At 43.5% G+C, this 14,134-nt stretch overlaps 1 protein-coding gene across 1 annotated transcript; it reads left to right on the forward strand.

Moving 5' to 3' along the window:
* The first annotated feature begins 4,598 nt into the window (after positions 1-4,598).
* On the forward strand, positions 4,599-13,802 carry MACIR (macrophage immunometabolism regulator). The gene is made up of 2 exons (XM_080933224.1): positions 4,599-4,685; positions 13,024-13,802. The coding sequence occupies exon 2, from the start codon at positions 13,047-13,049 to the stop codon at positions 13,668-13,670; it is 624 nt and encodes a 207-aa protein (XP_080789350.1). The 5' UTR covers positions 4,599-4,685; positions 13,024-13,046; the 3' UTR covers positions 13,671-13,802.
* The last annotated feature ends 332 nt before the right edge of the window (positions 13,803-14,134 follow it).

Below are 14,134 nucleotides of genomic sequence, written 5' to 3' on the forward strand. Positions count from 1 at the left end.
CAAGAAGGTTGCAAGTGGTCTCCATGGTGAGAGCTCGTGGGTTCAGCAAAGCATCCTGTTTTCTATTCGCTTCTGTCCTCTGGCAGCTGAGCCGTTTATTTCTGTTCAGTATTTTTCTACTTGAGGAATGTTTTGGTCCCTTATTTCCTTATTTATTTCTTTTCGAGTAGCCTTTGAGGGCAGAAAATATTTTGATTACAAAACAATTTCACCAGTTAAAATGGAACTTACCCTGCCCCACATATATATCCATCTGTATATTGATAAAAGTTGGTATTCTATATTTTAATTAGTGGATCTGAGGGATGCATGGAACACACTGACTTAGGTATTTAAGAGTTTGTGTAGAACTGAACATCTCCATGGGAAGCTTTCTTTGTTTTGTGGGAAAACAAGAGAACTGGTGGTCGGCGATGATGTTCCAGTTAGCTGTTCCATGTCGAAGGATTTCATATGCCATGGTGAAGGACCTGTAAACTCCCCCCACTGCTTTTACACACTCACATAGTGTTCAGTGGCTCCGTGGATGTGCCTCCCAAAGTACAGAAGTAGAGAGATTTATTTTCCGTTATAAAACTCACACCTCTTGCTGGGATAAGGTAACAAACGGTATGTTTGTCATCCTAAGATACTTGCGGGTTCACGAAGTTCCCCAGATAATGATGCCAGGGAATTCATGAACAGGATAGTACTTTCATGTAAATCTAAGAAAGCTGTTACTTTTTGAAGGGCTTTACTAACTGATATCTATCACTTACCGGTTCATTTCGATCACTGTTGGATGTCTTCTCTTCTTTCCCTGCGGCTTCCCTGTCCGGAGACAGTTGACTCTACACAGCCATGTTTAAGTTTGCCGAACACATTATTTACAGAATAATGCCATGGAACTTTCTGCTTGTTTCAGCTTGTTTGGAAACATTCTATCTTAAAGCTCTAGAGTCTTGACCTTAGCCTGGTTTCCTATGCTTTTTTTTTTTTTAACTGTCCAAAAGAATTTGACATCTCTCTTTCCCCATCACCATCTAAGCCTTCAAATGCCAGGATAAAACAATAGTCATTTATCAGTGGGAGGGAGTTGTAGATTTTTAAAGTATTCTAAAATGAAATGACTTTATTTCAAAGTTCTATTTTGGTGTGACTTTATTACAGCATTTCAGATTTATTTTGGGAGGTGGTAGTGAAAGCTTTGCTAGAACTTTGCAGCGGGTTGTGGTCCAGGCAGTCCAGTCCTACGGGAGGTGTGTAGTTACACTGGTTCTTGGCTCTGATGTGCCTCTCTTTCTCCCTCCCTTCTCTTCCCACTGTGTTATCCACCCCTTCCTAGTGCCTGTGGCTGGATGGTGTTCAGTTACACAAACAATGTGAGGAGTGAGAATGGGGTCCAGGAGGATGCTCCTGTGCTTGGCTCTCCTTGGCTCTCCTTGGCTCACCGTTGTGGGATCTGCTCTGTTTTTGACTTGGCAGTGTAAACCAGGGATACTCAGTCACTACACTGTGCTCATTATGAAATCACAGAGCATTTCATCAGTGCTGGGTGGTAATTGCTGTAAGGCTCCTCTGCTTTTAAATTTAGACCGAGGATTTAACCAGGTCTGTCTTTCTATTGACAGTAAAAAAAAAAAAAGTGTTTGAAATATTTTTCTAGTGCATCTAAAAGCTTGGAAAGAATATGCCACCAAATGCCTGGCATACATTATGTGAAAGCAGAAATGAAATTTAAGACTTTCAGAATTGTCTTTATTCAGAGTTGAGGCATCCACATGTTTCTGATGTTTGTTTTTGGTTGTCAGACTTCAGTTTCTAAGCATGTGAATCAAGTTTGTCTCATGTTATGACTGGTGAAGACCTGGCATCCAATTGCAGAGCAGCCAGTAGCCTGCAAATATTGCTGGAGGTGTTTCCTGCCATTACATTTGTGCTGAGATTACTGTTGCTATGATGAAACACCATGACCAAAGCAACTTGGGGAGGGAAGGGTTTATTTGGCTCACACTTCCACATCTTAGTCCACCATTGAAAGAAGTCAGGACAGGAACTCAAGCAGGGCTGGAACCTGGAGTCAGGAAATGATGCAGAGGCCATGGAGTGGTAAGCTTATGGACTTCCTCCTCATGCAATGCTCAGCCTCCTTTTCAAAATAGGTTTGAGGACCATCAGCTCTGGGATGGCACTATCCACAACGGGCTGGGTCCTCCCCATTCAGTCACTGAATAAAAAATGCCCCGTGGGCTTCTCTATAGCTCATAACAGTGTCGTATTATTAATACTGTAAACTACTTATCTATTGGGAATGTGTGTGTGTGTGTGTATGTGTGTGTGTGTGTGTGTGTGTGTGTGTGTATGTTCTGGGGTTTGAGCATGAGTATTCTCCATCTCTATATCTGTGCTTTACAGAGTTAACATTTAACACGTTTGCAGTCACCTTGGAACTAGTAATAAAACTGTCCCTCCAGTCATTTTACAAACAAGGCAGTAAAACCTTTTATATGAAATAACCTTCTGAAACACTTAAAGTAGGATTCCACCCACAGAAATTAAGGGATATGTGTTTTCACAAGCTTAAGTGTCCTGTCTAAGGCTACGCTTATGTACAGATTTGATAGGCAAGTGGGCCCTGGAGCCTGGCTGGTTGGTGTTCAGGTTCTAGCACTGCTCTCAAGTGTTTAACTGAGTACCTCAAGGTGGGGTTAATACCATCTTCTTCACAGAGTAATGATAACACATGTCTTTTGACATGTAAAAGATGCTGAAAAATGGTTTCTTTTTATTTCAGATCCCCACTATCAATGTGGATTTCCTAACTGTGTCCTGTAAAGTTCTTGGGGGTGGGGGTAATTATCCAAAGTGAATACATGCATCACTGGGGAATAGATTTTGTTTCACTGCGCTTCAGTTTCTGTTACGACCACAAGCCTCACTGGTGAGGGAGGCCCAGGTTTTAATTATGTGGATTGCTTGTTTGCTAAATTTAAACATAGTTGGCTATAAAAATATTAAATAGAACATGCCTGTTCTCAGCATCGGAAGAAGTGCCTATGGCTGATAGCACCAGGATTCTTAGCATGCTGAGGTGGTGTATTAATTACTTCCAGTTATCAAGCAAAATACCTTGAATTCAGTAAATTATCTATCACCTGAAACTCCTCTGTGCTGGAAGAACAAACCAGCAACCCCCCCCCCCCCTTTTTGGTGTTTGTCTTTAGTCTGAGAACATGTTTATAGCACATTGCTGTGTTTCCAGGCTCCACACCCTGTGTAGATAAAATTAATCCTCTCCACCATTAGGAGCACAGCCCCCACCCCGCCCCTTATATTGAATACAAAATTGCAAAGTCCCCAACCAGTGAAACCTTCACTGGATGGACTTTGGATTTTGAGGGAGAGTTGTGTGGGGCGTGTGTGTGTGTGTGTGTGTGTGTGTGTGTGTATGTATGTGTGTGTGTGTGTTTTAGCAAATTAATCCAGTTAACTTTGAATGCAAGAGATAAAGGTAGCAAGAGATAAAGGTAGATTCTTTTAATTCCCATGGTTAGAGGGGAATGGTGTGGAGCAATGCTAAAGACATGAGTATGTTGGCCTTTCTGTATTTTTAAAAGTGTTTTCTAAGTTGGGGTGGTGCTTCAGTGGATGAATGTCTCTCCTGCAGGAACGACTCTGACCTGACTTTGTTCCCTAGTGTCTACCTGAATGCTAGGCATGGCAGTGCACTTTTAAAAAGACAGTGCACTTTTAAAACTATAGTGCTTTTTGGCAGAGACAGGAGGATCCCAGTGACTCCTTGGCCAGTAGCTGGGCACAATTTGATGATTAGTCATTTTAGTTAGAGTCCCGATCTCAAGAAGTAAAGAGAGTCCCGATCTCAAGAAGTAAAGTTGAGAATTGGGGGTATGGTCAGAGGTCTTGCTTCTCAGTACCAGAATAAATAGAGGAAGAAGACAGTGCCTGGTGTTGACCTCTGGTTTCTACATGTATGTGTGGTTGAATGAACATGCACATACACACACACACACTCCAAATGCACACATCTTTCAAGAGCTTCCCAGTCCTTTGCCACAAGCAATGATTTTTATTGCTGCTATTTTGGAGTTCAGATGAGTGGATGCCAAAACTAATTTCATAAGAATGAGATCACACATCTGTAGAGGTCTTGCCTGCAGCGTGCAAACCCATTCATCTGCCTGAGTTCCCTGGACTGTGGTGTGACTGCTATTTTCCCAAGGTCAGGAAAAAGTTCTTAGCGTGGCCACAGCCAAGGCCCTTTGTTTTTGATTTTTGTCCTTGCCTCTGCATTTCTCCTTCCCCACCCCCATACAGTCTTTTCTTTCTTTTTTTTCCTAGTTAAATACTCTTAGTTTTTAGGCAGGGTCTACACAGCATCGAGGAGCAGGTACCAGAAGATGTTTTGAAGACTCATTTAGCCAAACTAACTCAAAGCTACCTTTGTAACTGAATTAGTTACTGTGTCCCGTATAACCTGTGCCCAGCACTAGTCCCTCCTGTGACTTTATTCTTTTATTTTCAGTTAGAATTGTTATAACTGCTTTATAAACTGTTACTTGTTAAATTACAGGCTTATGTTTGTGCCTCGTGTTTAGTATCTGGAGTAGAACAGAAGAGTTATTATGCCTGTGCTCCCTTGGGACTCTTTGGAACTTGCACAGTGACATCATCTGGGATTTAGTCTGGTAAGTTGTATTTTGTTGTTTCTGTTAGTTAATTACTACATGGAATAACATTATGTGTGTGTTAAAGGCTCATACATGAACAGGCAACAGTGATGTCCGTGTACCATTCACGGTTGTAACGGGCATGAGACTCTAATGGCTGCCGCTGAGATTTGATAGCAGCATGCTAACATGAGGGATAGGATAATAAAAATTCTATTTCCAAGACTGCTGAAGTAATTCACAGAAGGCTCTGCTTACACACTTCCATGCACACAGAGGCCGAGGTCCACGTCATCCTTTAATTTCTCGTCCCATGAATCGGTACAGTGTGTGGCACCTTGTCGTTTTCAGATGCCCCTCCCTTCCCCAGGCCTCTGTAGGCTCATGTAGTGTTTGTGTGATGGGGTGAAGGATTAAAAATAGCTCTGTACTTCCTTAGCATTTTCAGGACTATATTAATGTTTAAATCCTGTAGTCTCTTGCTGTGATTGACGTAGGGGTCCTTGTCTTTGGGGAAAGCCGGTTTCACAATCAGCGATCTCTGAATGGCCAGTCACCTGGAGAATGGTTTAAAAGGATATTGGGGGAGCATGCTAATATTAAGTATCTAATTATTTGACGCCCATTTCTGTGTATGTTTGTATGGGGCATGGGCTTGTGCGTGTGAGGGATTTCAGAGGCCACAACAGTGCACTGCGTCTCCTGGAGCTAGAGTTAGAGGTGCTTGTGAGCCACGATGGATGCTGGGGCAAACTTGGGCCCTCTGCTATAGCTCTACATGCTTTTAACTGCTGAGATACCTCCAGCTGATGCACTAAAAAAAACCAAAAGTAGATCAGAAAGTCACAGTGCACATGGAAAGCATACAACTGGGACACGAACCCACCCAACTAGGAAAGTAGAAGAGGTGAACGGAGACCACAGGGGTTCATGCATGTTTGCGTGTAAGTGCACACTCATATGTTTATCTGAATGTTACATTTTTAGTAAAGAAGGATTCTAGAAGAGCTACAGAAGGTGAAGTGATCAGCTTGAGAGGCGGTGGTCACTGAAGGTGATCCCACCTGCACTGGACAACCTTTGAGCTTCCTCTTGATTCTCAGACTCTGTAGCCAAGACAGAGTTTTGGAGAACGTTGTAAAACTTGGCAATACATTACCAAACCCTCTCGCTTTTAATGTCAGGTTTGTGGAAGGATGACTCGCTCATGATAGCATTTATTGGAGTGTAGTTTGAAGAGTTTCCTCGTGTTCCTTTGTAGTGTGTTCCCTACCCATCTCCAAACTCACCAGTCATGGATGAGTTTCTGCCCTAACTACTTGGCATTTTGCAGAATGCCATACACATGAAATCACTGTACGTAGCTTTTCTGTCAGCCTACTTCACTGGTTGCCTTCCGGCGTCACGCTGTTTGCCGCTGAATGGTACTCTGCTGTATGCCTGCCTCGAGTGATATTTGGACTCTTGCCAGGTTATTGGAAATAATGAATGATACTGTTATGAATATTTATGTTTGTGTCTTCGTGTGAACATTTCTTCTCACGTTGGTTCAGTTCATGCCTAAGAGTAAGGCAGTTGGCTTATTTAGTAAGCTTTTATTCACCTTTGTAAGCAGTGTTAAACTGCTCAACTTACCCCTAAGTAACTAACATACCAAAGCACATTCCCATGAACTCAAATCTCATTCAGCATAAATTTGATTCATTTTTACATCCAACTTTAGCAAGTGTTGTTAGCAGATGTTTTCAGCCTTGAGTGGATTAGAGTGAGTAAATTTGAGGGCTTTCAGGACAGTGACTGTAGGAGACAAATTACATCTGCCCGAGTGACTGAAAGAGGCAGGTATTGGAAGAGCTCAGTTGAGGCAGACACCGTCTGGCAAGCTTTGAAACCTTTATGCATAGTGAAGTAGTCTGGCTTACTGAAGTTTTCTTGTTGTTCACTTGTTTTAAAGTATGTTATGAAAAGACGATGCATTTCTATTTTATGTGTTTGGGTGTTTTGTGCATGTCCGTAGGTGCCCTGCCCACGTGTACTCCTAGAGTGCCAAGGAGGCATGTGGTCTCCTGGGAGCAGCCTTGAAGATGATTGCGAACAGTCGTGAGGGTGCTGAGATGAACCTCAAGCTGCTCTTCCCTGTCCTTCCTACAGTAGGCGGCAGGCAGGAGACGCCAAGATGAAGGGAACTGTAGACTCTAGTCATGCTGAAGAGTCCTTGTTTGAGAAGAATTTTGCTAACATACCGTTTTTGTTTTCAGTATTTATGATGGTCACAGCTCCTTTCTTTTATATTGTACTGCTACTTGTTGGTAAACACAGTTAAGTATATCAGTGAAGCAATGTTTTGATTACTGAGATGCTTTTTCGGGGGGTATCCCCAATTTAGGAAAAAATTACAGAAAACAAACTTTTTTAAGAAAAAGAATTGTGGGGCTTGGGAAATGGTGTCAGGGAAGTGCTTGTTGCACAGAGGTGAGGACCTGCGTCCAGTCCCACACTTTTGTATTGCATTTGTGAAACATAGCTATTGTCTGAGCTGCTGTAAGAAGCTAGGACATTTGTGCTATATCTTCAAAATATTACTCTTTTTGCCAAATGTATAGGAAATAAGGCTTGGAGAGTGTAAGAGCCGTGTGTAATGTGTTCAGATCGATGTCTTCTGACAGCTTATGCTGCCATAAAGAGTCTCCTGTGCACATGCCGTAGTTCTGTTCTGGTTTAGTCTCACCCAGGACTCATAGTAGGGTAAGACATACTATACCCACTACATTAAAAATGTACACTCTTCATATTTATCTAGCATATATCAACATTTTTACCATTGGTCGGAGGAAATTGGATACTTTGTTTATAACCTGTGCATGAAGCATCTGCTAGACATGAAAATCTCAGAGTTAAGGTCAGGAATGGAAACCATGGCTGCTCTGTTTCTCCTTTCCCTTTGGAAAAGGCACACACATCGTCCTTGGGGCTTGAATTCTTCTTTCTTCAGCAGTTCCTATTTATATGCAGTGAGAGCTGAAGCAGGACGCCCTCCTGGTGAACGTCTAGATTGTACTTTATAGAAGTATTTACATTAGCTGTGGGTTATATAAAATAGTGCATTTTCTTTGTAGAAAAAAATGGGAACATTTTATATAAAGCTTTGTGGCAGTTCTAAAAGAGTGTACAAAGCATATGTTCTTTGGCTCAGCATTTTAGTTTTAGAATTTCTTGCAAAATTAGTTCTCTGTGTTTCTCTGTCTCTCTCTGCCTATGTCTGTCTGTCTTTCTCTGTGTGTTTGTGTATGTGCACACATAAACAAACACCTACTCTCATCAATGACTATAGGGAATAAGAGAATACACTTTCATATTAATAAGGGCTTTCTCTGTGCACAGCATTGGTAGGAAGTGGAGAGGTTTTTGGCTTTCAGAGAATGTGAGTATGAATTATTTGAATTGAATGTCTTTCAGTTTATGTGGATTATTTTTAGAGATTTCAAAGCTGATAAAGACCAATTAGTCATTGAAAGAGGCTGTAGAGGAACGGGAAGGGGTAGGGAGTGTCTGGTTGGGAAAGTGGTTCCAGAAATGTCTGGGCTATGGCTGTTTGAAGAGTTCTGCAGCTCTTAGAGGTGAAGAGGAGGATGGTGCCCCTCAGTACAGCCGGCTGTGTCTACAGCCAGATTTTCCCGTGGCAATACTGGCTTTCCTCTCCAAGACTTTTACGCTGTACCCAAACTCCACTACACTTGTTTGTTTGGGTGAACAGTATTTCTTGTAATCCAATACCAGAGCTCAGGGCAGGGATGAGAAGGTGTGTAAAGAGCAGACAGTGAGGCAGATCACTGTCTTAAGTGGTTGAAGGAGTCCAACCACAGCACACCATATCCTTTGACATCCCAGCTAAATATTTAGGAAGTTGATGCATTTCAGGGGTGTGCTGTGCTAATGGTACACAGTCTGTATAATAGGAAAGGTACACTGAATATTGTGTGTGTTATTGTTGGGGCATCCTGCTTTTAGTATCAGCCAAAATTCACAGTTTTACACTAATCAATTGTGAAAATTCGTGAATTGCCTTCGCTGACCGAGGGTTGTCTAATGAATGATTCTCATGTATTTCAGGGTGCATAGCCACACAGATTAAACAGATCTTTGCTGTTTTAATCTGCTTGAAAGATCTTTACTTGCCATTGGAAATGTTGTGTTTACTTGTTTAAAAGCAGTTTAAAAGCATTATGATAACTTTCTGTGTATATGTGTGTATGTGCATGTTTATGTATGTACAGGTACATGAATGTGTGGTTGTGTGCATGTGTGCCTTGTGTGCATGCACATGTATGCATGTGTGCACGTGTATGTGTACATGTATGTGTGTCAGTGTATGTGTGCATGTGTACATTTGTGTGGGGGGACAGAACACACCATCTGAGGGGATTGTCCCTCAGGTCCTGTCCACCTTCCTTCTTTTGAGTCTCTCATTGGCATGAAACTCAGAAAACAGGCGATGCTGGGTGTCCAGTGAGTCCCAGGAGTCGGTCTGCCTCTGGAGTACGAGCCCTAGTCCTGGTTTTTAGCACTCACGCTCCTCCTGCTCACAAGCCAAGCACGTTGCTGGCATCTCCCCATCACCGTGGTGGTTTTGTTTTCTGTTCTAGACTGTGTATGTACTGTTCCTGTTAGTGTGTTAGTTAACCCTTTTTTTCTTCCAGTTCTTGTCTCTAGTCTTCTACCATAGTTACACAGAAAAGGCATGGGTGGAAACAAGCCGGGTGTCTTTAGTGATGTGGAATCTGGCTTCTTGTGCTGTTTGCACGCGTATTTGTGTCTATCCTCATGATGTACCTGTGGAGGTCAGAGGTCATCGTTTGTCTTCTTTTGTCATTTTCCACCTGGGTTTGAAGACGTGGGCACTTCTTGGACTGGGTCTCACTTTTTGGGCTAACCTTCCTAGCCAGATGGACTCAGAGATCCCCCTGCTTTTCGTACCCCCACGTGCTGTGGATTTGAACTCAGGTCCTGAGTCTTACGCTTCGCCTCTGGTGCCCTCTCCTCACCCTGTGGCTGATCTTGATTTATGATGTCTGCATACGTGTGCGATGATGCTCACGAGAACATTTGTGATTCTCTCTCAACCTCAAACTGTTTGAAAATGGGGCCATTTTAGAATATGAGGCAAAATGCTGAGAATAGGCTTGCTCCGTTCCCAGGCCGTCCATGGCAGAGTTTATGGAAAAGCTTGACGACTGCTCTGATACGTCAGCCATTTACAGTCACGGTGCTGACGTTTCTGTTAAAGGCTTTTGAATGAGGAACTTGGAGGCTGGGGTGTAGGTGTGTCCTTAGTATTCCTGAGGCCCTGGGTTCGGGCAGCATCCGCAAACATGAGAATACTTCCTGTGGAAGAGCGCATGTCTAGGTGTACCTCCAGGGGTGCTGGTGTGCACCCGAAGTCTTCAGCTTGCACTGTGTGGGGGTGGAGAGGGCTGTGCCGTGACTTACAGACTTGTCATTCTTTGGTGTCGGTGTTTTTAAAAGTGGAATTCTGGAACTCAGAAAGCACCCCGGCCTTTTCTTCAGCTGGGACAGTCATCTTTAACAAAGGAGCCGAGAAAATTAACTCCAGTATTTCCGCAGAGCCAGCCTAGCATTCAAACTCATTGCAGAGATCCTCAGGAGCTCACCACACTGCAGAGTGGCTTGTGCTTCCGTCTGACAGAAACAAAACGCTTACCCTCCGTGTTTTCTCCCTGAAACCTGGCTCCACGCTGCTTCTGTACAGCTCCCCCGTGGGCTCTCGTTAGAAGAGCAGTGTCCAAGAAAAGGCTCTGCAGGTCTCCATGTTAAGGAACACAGCTAGCTAACTGTCACCTTCATTCTCTTACCTGCGCAGGGCAAGGAAGACCTGGGAAGCGGACAGAGTGCAAATAGTCAGGTGTGGTGTATGGTAAAGACCCTTACACACTTGTGTGAGAGTGTCAGTGAGGCCACGCCTCTTACAGTTAGTACTGAGGGCCCTGCTTCCTAAAATGTTCTTTCAGTCAGTCTACCGAAGAGATGGAGGAAGCCAGCCAAAGAGTTGTTCTGAGATACACTCGCTGTTTGTTGCTTGAGATAAAAGCACTGGTGCATGAATGCTAACAAGTACAGACTTCATGTTTCAGCACACATAGTGTGTGCTTTATGACTGCAACCTGCTTAGCAGTTCGCCCCACTCCAGGAAAGTAGATGAGTTTCAGCACAGGGTGTGTATGGAATGTCACCCAGTTATATATAGGACCCTATATATAATGTGTCATATATATAATGTTACCAGAATATATAGGATCTGAACAATGAATGTTAAGCTTATGTAACAAGTGAATAAAACCAGGTTGGTGGAAACCGATGGGTTCTCATGGAGTGCCAGACTAGAAAGAAATCCAAGTCAGTACTTAATCGGTGAGGGCTGTTGGCTACAGTGTCATTGTCCTAGGCCGTGTGTGTGTGTGTGTGTGTGTGTGTGTGTGTGTGTGTGTGTGTGTGTGTCTGTGTTTTTTCTTTTCCTCCTTGGCCCTGGTTGCTCAGACCTCACCATGCCTCTGTTCCTGGCCTTTCAGGACGAACTATCAGATTGATTTGCTAACTACTGATTGCTCCCTGTCAGGTTGTGAAGGCTGAAGGCCTTAGATGTGTCCTCTCCAAGGTCACATAGTTAGTGATCAGGGCCATCTTACTTTGTCACTTTTCTTAGGACCTGAGTTCACTGAGCATAAGGGTTAGATGGAACTCGGTGTGGTTGAGAGGCTCGTGAGCTGAGGTGTCACACAGGTTTAGATGTGCTGGCAGTTGCTATTTAGATCCTGCCAGCAGATGAGTTTCCTCCCAGGACAGTAACAAAACAGAGCAGTACCAGTTACTTTAGATCTAGTCTAAAGCCTACAGTAACCTGGGACCCCATGAACGTGCTGCTGAGGTCACTGCCTTACTCTTGTACCCCGTAGTCCCCTGATGAAGGGAAGTAGGGATAAGCCTCACAGACTTTCTGCTTCATTTGCTTTTAGTTTTCTGGTTGCCGAAATTGGAGTACCAAGAGCTTAGGCAAGTAGCTCCTAGTTGTATCAAAGCTCTCTTGAGAATTGTGTGATGTAATAAACTTTCTCAAGAAATTTCTCATATTAGATTCAGTTACTTGACATTTTGACTAGTATTCTCAGAGATTTTCTTAAAAACCAATAGAAATTCAACTAAAATTAAACTTTCTCAGAAGACATCATCTGTTTTCTCTATTATTTTGTTTCCCAAAATTTGTATTATCTGCTGTTTTCTAGGAACCTAGCCATTATTCGTGACACCGTGTGTCATTAGGTTTTCAAAACTACATAAAGTGATAATTGCAGTGAACAATCCTATTATTCATTGTGAATCATTCTTTTTATGAAACTGTTCAAGACTGTCTTAGACATTGTAAAATAAAATAGCTGTGCTTCTGATGTTTTATGATTAAATAGTCATATAAAATGGCATTCGGTATTCTACATGTATTTTTAAGAATTCATCTATTTTTATTTTATGCATACGGGTGTTTAGCCTACATGGATGTCTGTGTGTGCAGTGCCTTCACAGGCCAGAAGAGGGCAGTGGATCACCGGAGGAGTTCAGTTGGTTGTTAGCTGCTGTGTGGTGCTGGGAACCAAACTCGGGTTTGCTGTGAGTGCAGACTGCCATCTGTGCCATCTCTCCAGGTTCATGTGCATATACTTACCATTAGGATTAGGCTTAGCTCTTAAACTACAGAATGGTTTTCTTTAATTCATTGGAGATTTCAAAGGATGAATTTTTTGCAAAGTTTCCTTCCCTCCTGTAAATGCTTGGCCATAGCTTTAGAATAGTTCTCAGGTAAACCGATCAGTCAGTAAATTGGACAGTATTTCCTCTCCAGCACAGTTGCAAAGAGCCACAGGCAAGAAGGGTGGAGCACTTAGATATCTAAGTTAAATGAGAGGAAATGGAATTGGTTTTGAAACCTTGTTGTGAAAACTGGTGTGCTTACTTGTGTTTATCTACTTTTGGGATTTGTTCTGAATTTCTAAGCATACCAAGGAGTAAAGTCTGTGTGCTTGAACTGAGAAGTTTGTGACTTGGAGAAGTACCCCATTCTCATTTCCTCTCTGTCCGATCATCTCTAAAGCTTCTGATGCTCCTTGAGCTGCGTGTGAGGTCCTGAGCACAGAAAGGCTCCGATACACGCTGCTACGTCTCGCAGACACAGGCGGGGATCCGTGTGCCGTGCTGTCTGTCCTCCAGTTCTTGCTCTGTGTGTTCTGACAGGGTCGGGCTTGGCCCGGAGCTCCGTGCTACTGTCTTCTAATCTGAGTCTGTTTACTTTTAGGAGTGTGCAGCCTGGTGCCTAAGATGGAAGTAGATATAAATGGGGAGTCCAGAAGTACCCTGAGCACCCTGCCCTTGCCTGTGGCTGAGGGGAGCTCTCCAGGAACAGCAGAGGCAGAGAGACCTCGCTGCTCTAGCACACCCTGCTCACCGATGCGTCGGACTGTGTCTGGTTATCAGATCCTCCACATGGACTCTAACTACTTGGTTGGCTTCACAACTGGCGAGGAACTCCTGAAGTTAGCCCAGAAGTGCACAGGCGGGGAAGACGGCAAGGGGGAAGTCATGCCTCCCTTGCGCTCTAAACAGCTGGATGCAGGACTTGCGCGTTCCTCTCGCCTGTATAAAACTAGGAGTAGGTACTATCAGCCGTATGAGATTCCCGCTGTTAACGGGAGGAGAAGAAGGCGGATGCCCAGCTCAGGAGACAAGTGCACCAAGTCCTCACCTTATGAACCCTATAGGGCCTTCCACGGGCCCTTGCCTCTCTGTCTTCTGAAAGGTAAGAGGGCTCACTCCAAATCCCTGGACTACCTCAATCTAGATAAAATGAACATCAAGGAGTCAGCTGACACAGAAGTGCTACAGTACCAGCTTCAACACCTGACGCTGCGAGGGGACCGAGTGTTTGCTAGGAATAACACATGAGTGGCGTGCGCGGAGTTGGAACCACTTTAGGCCAGCCTGCACTCGGCTAGAGAAAGGTCTGCGGTCGCACTCTTTACATGACCCTTCACGTACAGATGGTTATATCAGCTAAGCGTTCCCGGAACATAAAAGTCCTTTGGGTTGAGTTTTGGATACAGGAATGAAATCACAGGTACTTGGGGCGGGGCGGGGGGATATCATTCTAGAGCACGAAACTGCAAAAAACAAAAAAACAAAAAAACAAAAAAAAAACCAAACAAACAAAAAAAAAAAAACCCCGAATGTTGACTGTGAGTTTGCATAGCTTTTTAGCGAGGAAAAGGCTTTGGTGCAGTAATTTCACCTTTATGAGTCTGACACCCCAATTGGGAATGTTACCTGCTTGGTTGTTGCTAACTTGATATGAGTCATTAGAAATTTATATCGAAGTACCCAGTGCTTCTTGGATCTCTGTATTTTACTAT

Source organism: Micromys minutus, assembly GCF_963924665.1.
Source record: "Micromys minutus genome assembly, chromosome: 19".
Classification (NCBI taxonomy): Eukaryota; Metazoa; Chordata; class Mammalia; order Rodentia; family Muridae; genus Micromys; species Micromys minutus.

Coding starts and splice junctions, on each gene's coding strand:
- MACIR (XM_080933224.1), top strand. CDS start 13,047: ATGGAAGTAGATATAAATGGGGAGTCCAGAAGTACCCTGAGCACCCTG.